Source organism: Poecilia latipinna, unplaced genomic scaffold (assembly GCF_001443285.1).
Source record: "Poecilia latipinna isolate Pla-1442-1.1 unplaced genomic scaffold, P_latipinna-1.0 Scaffold354, whole genome shotgun sequence".
Lineage (NCBI taxonomy): Eukaryota > Metazoa > Chordata > Actinopteri > Cyprinodontiformes > Poeciliidae > Poecilia > Poecilia latipinna.
In genome coordinates, this window is record NW_015112970.1 from 42440 (window position 1) to 49040 (window position 6601).

General features: G+C 37.0%; 1 protein-coding gene and 1 long non-coding RNA gene across 2 annotated transcripts in view; both read left to right on the forward strand.

Annotated features, from left to right (window-relative positions):
* LOC106949639 (uncharacterized) overlaps window positions 1-6601 on the forward strand; it is a 342173-nt gene that overhangs the window by 27930 nt on the left and 307642 nt on the right. The gene's annotated exons all lie outside the window — the stretch shown is intronic.
* Window positions 226-6601, forward strand: part of uba2 (ubiquitin-like modifier activating enzyme 2) — a 17330-nt gene continuing 10954 nt past the window's right edge. Inside the window, exons 1-10 of the mRNA XM_015036018.1 lie at window positions 226-474; window positions 2114-2197; window positions 2282-2352; window positions 3029-3093; window positions 3178-3278; window positions 3371-3492; window positions 3621-3688; window positions 5096-5217; window positions 5828-5927; window positions 6063-6217. Of these exons, the coding sequence (XP_014891504.1) occupies window positions 334-474; window positions 2114-2197; window positions 2282-2352; window positions 3029-3093; window positions 3178-3278; window positions 3371-3492; window positions 3621-3688; window positions 5096-5217; window positions 5828-5927; window positions 6063-6217 (1029 nt within the window). The 5' untranslated portion in view covers window positions 226-333. The remainder of the gene's footprint in view (window positions 475-2113; window positions 2198-2281; window positions 2353-3028; window positions 3094-3177; window positions 3279-3370; window positions 3493-3620; window positions 3689-5095; window positions 5218-5827; window positions 5928-6062; window positions 6218-6601) is intronic.

Genomic DNA, 6601 nt, shown 5'->3' on the forward strand with positions numbered 1-6601 from the left:
TTTTTGTTTGTTTTTTTTTACTGTTGTTTTGATGTTACTGATAATTTTCTGGGAGTGAAGGGTCCTTTTGTTTTGTAAAAAGCACAAATATATATATTTTTCGTTTCTTTTTGAAGAGCGTAGCTGGAAAATAGTCAAATATTGTTGTTTTGTATTATCACCCCTTCCTAGTGTAGTATCGTGGCATTAATGAACGTCTGTTGTTGCAATTTAACCCAAGAAGAAGAATCGAGCCGGCGGTGGGCGGGCCGCTGAAGAACGAGAGCAGCTAGCTGTTAGCCGCTAACCACCCGGTGCTGCTTGCAGGGTCTGCTTTTACGTCTGTGCATCATTATGGTCCAACTAGTGGGTTCCCTCCGAAAAGAGCTGGCTGACTCTTTGTCCAGCTGCAAGGTTCTGGTGGTGGGAGCGGGAGGTATCGGCTGTGAGCTGCTGAAAAACCTGGTCCTCACCGGCTTCAAGAACATTGATGTGGTTCGTTCCGTTTCTGCTTGATGCTAGCAGCTAGCTAGGTCTTTGTGTTGCTGGGGGGCGGGTGTGTGGATTAGGAGTAATTTCAGAGTCGCGAGTTTCAGGGTTAAAAATGTTTATAGAGAGTGTTTGCTTTAGTATATGTTAAGACCCAGGTTTGGAGTTTTTTTTAAATATGAGCGGAGTTTCAGTGTTTTATTCAGGAGTATTTGGCGCCATTATTGCTGCTAACTTAGCCAGGCTTTTGTACAGAGCCTCACTGACCGGTGGGTTGGTTTAATTTCAGAAAAGACAAATATGCCCACAACATCAGGGCTCTAACTGTTCTGTTATAAAGACTGGCAACCTGGTATTTTATAAGCTAATGTTACTGTAATAATGAGGGAAACCTTGACTAACAGGCATGCAGCTGAGACAGAACCATAAACAGGAGCGCAAAGAGACTAAACAGTTTAACAGCTTGAATAAAGACAGACAGAAAAGATTAATTTCTTGTTTTAAACAGTTTAATAATTTAGAGAAAAACAAAATATTTTTAAATATTGATGTCACTTTTGTAACTGAAATCAATCAGTCCATCAATTCCAGAGGAGAGCATCAAGAATAAACTGGAATATCAATGAAAGTTTAAATTATTTCAATAATTGAATTAAAAAGTTAAACGTATTACATTGATTCATGACGCACAGTGATCAGGGGTCAGTCAAGCATTGTTTCCATCAGGAGAGAAGAAAAACGTGCACAAGCAGCTAATCATTAACTGGAGAATACAGACTCAAAAATGAAAGAAAACTTAAGCAGTAATTTAGTAATAAAATATATACAAAAATGTAGACATTTTGCATGGAAGATAAAAAATAATAATAATTCCGATAAATTTTTCAATTCAATTCCAGAAAATCCATAATTGATAGCTTTAGTTTATTTGGATCAAATCCTGTTAAAAAAATGAAGAAAAAACAAATCTCCTAAGCACCTTTTACTATCCAATTATTAATTAGTTAACTATCCAATTATTAATTAGTTAATAAAAAAAAACAATCAACAGATTAGTCTTGCACCACATTGATGTAAAGTCGAGTTTTTGAGAATTTTTCATTGAAGGAATGCTACTATTGAATTTTGGGCAATAAAATCTTTATTTTCTTCTTTTAAAAAGGCATTGAACTATTTATTTACACATTTTAATGTATTTCTAATATTGTGGTTAAATAAAAAATCTGCAGAGTTTGCTATTTGTTTTTTCATCCAATTAATCGATAGAACAATTGATTACTAAAATAATCATTAGTTGACATATTAGGCAGCATTAATGGAGCTTGTTGGGTTGCAGTTTCCAGGTGTTTAACTTGGTATCAATGAAAATAGCTCATCACAGATTTTGCCAGGTTTTCCTTTAATTCAGGAGTCTCAAACCACAAGGGACTCCTTTTGCAACTTTGAGCCTGAAATGGCAATTAAATCATTTTGTTTAGACATGCTGGTCACGGCTAAAAGTTGCAGGACATCTGCTGCAATAGACGAGAGTTTGAGGTCCTGCTGCAGATGCTACAAGGCGAATAAAATAGAGAAAAACCTACCAAAATTTCCACTTTTAGTTCTATTTCTAGGATTTGTTTAACAACCTTACTGATTTCTACAGATTGACTTGGACACAATCGATGTGAGCAACCTGAACCGTCAGTTCCTGTTTCAGAAGAAACATGTCGGAAAATCCAAAGCACAGGTGTGTAAACTCCAAACAGCAGAGTTAACGTTATGTTCAGTTGCATTTTTAACACTGATGTCTGTGGTTGGGTTGTTTTTCCAGGTGGCCAAGGAGAGCGCCCTGCAGTTCTGCCCCAGCGCAAACATCACAGCCTACCATGACAGCATCATGAAGTGAGTCTCCCTTTTTGTACAGGAAATAAAAGTGAAATTTATGTTTCCAGGGCTGCAATTGATCACACTGATGATTAATCAGACTGTAAAATTGTCACATTGTGCAGATTTTTTGTTTTGTTTGGCCGCTTGAGCCATTTTTTTATGCATTATTAGAAATACATTAAGAGTTGGACGTAAACAACTAAATTCCTTTTAAATGAGAAAATAAAAATGCTATAGCCTAAAACTCAATAACAGCATTCCTTTAGTGAATGCTTGATCGTTTGTAGTAAAGGATGCACATGCAGCTAAAAAATTCTTTCTAACCTCAATATATGAAAAGCTCAGTCCTTTCTGGTTTATTTAACATTTGATTAACTGATTAACAATTGGATGCAAAAGGTGCTTAATCGCAGATTTTATTAGCAGAATTTGAACCAGGTGAAGCTTAAACTGCCCCTTGAGGAGTTCTGGTATAAATAAGTTTTTTACCTGTCTTAAATGCAAAATCTATATATCATTTGTACAATTTTAAATTAATTACTACTCTGAATGTGTTGTTCTTTCAGCAAATTTTCTTTTTTAGAGTGTATTTGCTTCTGTTAACCATTAATCAATAACTCAATTAGTTATCAGTTTATTCTGATTGATCGATCGGCCTTCTGTTTCTTATGAGTTGTGCATTTCTCAACAGCCCTGATTACAATGTGGAGTTCTTCAGAAAGTTCATGCTGGTGATGAACGCCCTGGACAACAGAGGTAAGCTAACATGGGATTGTTTTTCATTTGTCCGTCCCTTCGCTCTACATCCAGATGATTGAAGTAATGGTATCCCCCCTCTAGCTGCCCGTAACCACGTCAACAGGATGTGCCTGGCAGCTGATATTCCTCTGATAGAGAGCGGCACTGCAGGGTATCTGGGACAGGTCACTGTTATCAAAAAGGTAAACGTCCACACTTTCATTTGGCAAAAAAACCCTGAAAAACTTTCATTTGTAGTTCCTTTGCTCTTCATCTCTGTCCCTGTTGACATCAGGGAATGACGGAGTGCTATGAGTGCCAGCCGAAGCCGGCCCAGAAAACTTTCCCAGGATGCACCATCAGAAACACGCCGTCCGAGCCCATTCACTGCATCGTCTGGGCCAAGTATCTCTTCAAGTAAGACTCATGTTTTACAACAACAGTTATAAAATTGTTTTCCTTCTAATTGGGAAACTCTTTTTTATTATTTGGGGTTTAAATGTTCAGTCAGTTAGTTGGTTGTGATTTTAGTGTTTGGTTTCTAGCCAGCTGTTTGGAGAAGAAGACGCAGATCAAGAAGTCTCACCAGACACAGCTGACCCAGAAGCTGCATGTGAGTCGGATCCATTCCTCCTCAACTGTTCAGAGTTTCAAACTAGAACTGCAGCTAACAACTATTTTAGTAAATGTCACAATAAAATATTATTGCGGTAAACTATATTGTTGTTTTGAGAACACTTTGAAGTAATATGTTGATAACAGCTCTCTCAAAAATCAGTAAAATTTAATTGTGTGAGAATAATTTACACTGAAACAGGAAGATATTTTCAATGTAAGAAAATAAAAAAAAATTACCAAAAGCGGTAAATAAAATGGAAATAAAAACCTCACCAAACGGAAACCATAAATAAAATGGATTGGCCTGTAGGGCTGGGCGATAAGTTCTTAAAAGCTTCATCATAATATTTGTCACTAATATTGTGACAGCGATAATAGTGAATGTAAGAACTATTTGTAACATATATTTTAGGCGACTATTTGACTGTAACTGTGTTACGGCCATTATAACCCCACAAACACAAACAATGTTCTTTGAAAACATTCCCGTTTGTAATTAGCTTCTTTAGGATGCCAGTCATGTAAAGAAGTATTTTTATCACTGAGCTGCACACAGTAACTGCATTCTAAAAATATTGGTATTTATTGATGCTTTGATTGGAAAAGAAATGGAGAAAATAATTTTACTATCAAACCTTACAATAATGACAGTTTTAGAGGGTTTTAAACATCAATTATTGGAATATATTGTGGCAACAATAAATCAAAATTCTTATCATGAAAAGGAACTTTTATGTTAACATGATAAAAGCTGATCACTGTTAGTCTCTGTAAACAAAAAAGCTCTTGAAAAAATATGAATCATGAGAATAAAACTGATCAACCTTTAATTCATCATCCAGCTAATTGATTTATTGTGGGAGATTAACTTAATCGGTTAATCTCCCTATTATTCTAACAGTCAATTAATTGGCTAAAAAAAAGTACACATTCTGCAGATTTTTCAGCAAGTTACTTGAGCCTTTTTTAGACTATTCTTTAGGTATTCTCTGTTTCTTTAGGTGTACACGCAACACCTAAAGAAAATGAAGCGTCTATTGCTTCATTTTTAAAATAAGAAAAAATAAATAAACACTTAATTGCCTGAAATGCAATAAGAGTTCCTTTAGTGAATCTGAATCGGGTGAATATAAAAAATTACACTTGAAGTTTTGGTTTAAACATATTGACAGACAAAGAGGTTTTTATCTTAAATATGACATTTGTGTATATATTTTTACAGTTTCAGCTTAATTACTAAATGGCCTTTCTTTTAGTCTGTATAATGAATAATCAGTCACTGAATTAGTAGACAATTATTTCGATCATCGATTCATCATGATTAGTTGTTTCAGCTCTATTTTAAGCTGAAAGCAGGCAGTGATTCTCTTTAGTGAACTGAGAGAACCGTTGATGTGAACAGGGAACCCTGAAGACACGGCAGCCCGCGCCACGGCCTCGGAGCAGGACGGCGACATCAGGCGAGTTTCCACCAAAGAGTGGGCCCGGTCCACCGGATACGACCCCGTCAAGCTCTTCAACAAGGTGACAGCAGAACTAAACCCAGCAGTTTGATGCTGAATCACTTCACTTTGCTTTATTTATCAATGCTGTGGAAAGAAAGTAATATTTCTTATTTAAGTATAAAGATTCAAGCTCCAGTGCAGATCTTTGCTCTGGTGTTATTTTGTGTTTTTGTTGTTATTCTTTTTACTCATCATTTAAACTTTTTTTGTCATTAATTTGGCTTTTTTTTTTTTTTCATTATTTTCTCCTTTTTCTCTCCAACTGAGCCTCATAACGTCATAGAGCTTTAATGTTCAAAGAAACAAATTATTGTCCCGTAATGAACATGATGCTTTTTTTGAGCCTGATACTCCAGTTAGTGATTACTCGATTACTAAATTAGTAACAATTATTTCAGTAATCGATTCATTACGATTAATCGTTTCAGCTCTAGTGAAGCTACAGATCAGCTTGGTTTCTGTCTCTCAGCTCCAGAAACTAAACTTTCTCACCTGTCAGGCAGAAGTTTGTTTGATGGTTTACCAGAAACTTTGACGGCGTTCAGGTCGCTGTAATCCGTGATTCTCTGCAACGTTATCAGATCTGACTTGCAGTAACAATCTCTGCTCTGATTGGCTGTCCTCCAAAGCTCTTCAAAGATGACATCATGTACCTGCTGACCATGGACAAGCTATGGAAAAAGAGGAAAGCTCCTGCTCCTCTGGACTGGCAGCAGCTGGAGAACAGCGGTGAGTTCCTGAGATTGAACATAAGTTAGTTTTCTGGCTGCAGAATGAAGAAAGTTTGGGGTCTTATTGGGTTGTTTTTATGAATGCCCTGAGTTTCTGCTGTCTGGGTGATTAATTCATCTGTCATGGTCTCAGCCCATCCTCAGGAGGAGAGTCCAGTGACGTCCGGGCTGAAGGACCAGCAGGTTCTGGATGTCTGGGGCTACTGCCGGCTGTTCCGGCACAGCGTGGAAACACTGCGCACACAGCTGCAGGAGAAGGGCGAGGGCGCCGAGCTCGTCTGGGACAAGGTTCGCTCCAGAGGAAACACAACAACAATCGTTGATAGTATCAATAATTTTGCTTGGTTCTTACAGCCATGCTTATGTATAACTGGTTTGGATGGCGTCTATTAGCCACTGTAGCTAGCAACGCGCTACTGCAGGCGCCGTTACTATTCATTACCTCATGTCCATAAAATCATACTGTTCCAAGGCAGGAATCTGCCACAGAAATGTTCATAGTGCCCTTATTTCTTATCCCATTTCTATAAAATATGGTTTAGATTAAAGCTGAGAAATTTTTAAAACATAAAATTTGTATTCTCCCTACATATACAGTTGTGGTCAAAAGTTTACATACACTTGTAAAAAATCATAATGTTATGGCTGTCTTGAGTTTCCAATAAGTTCTAC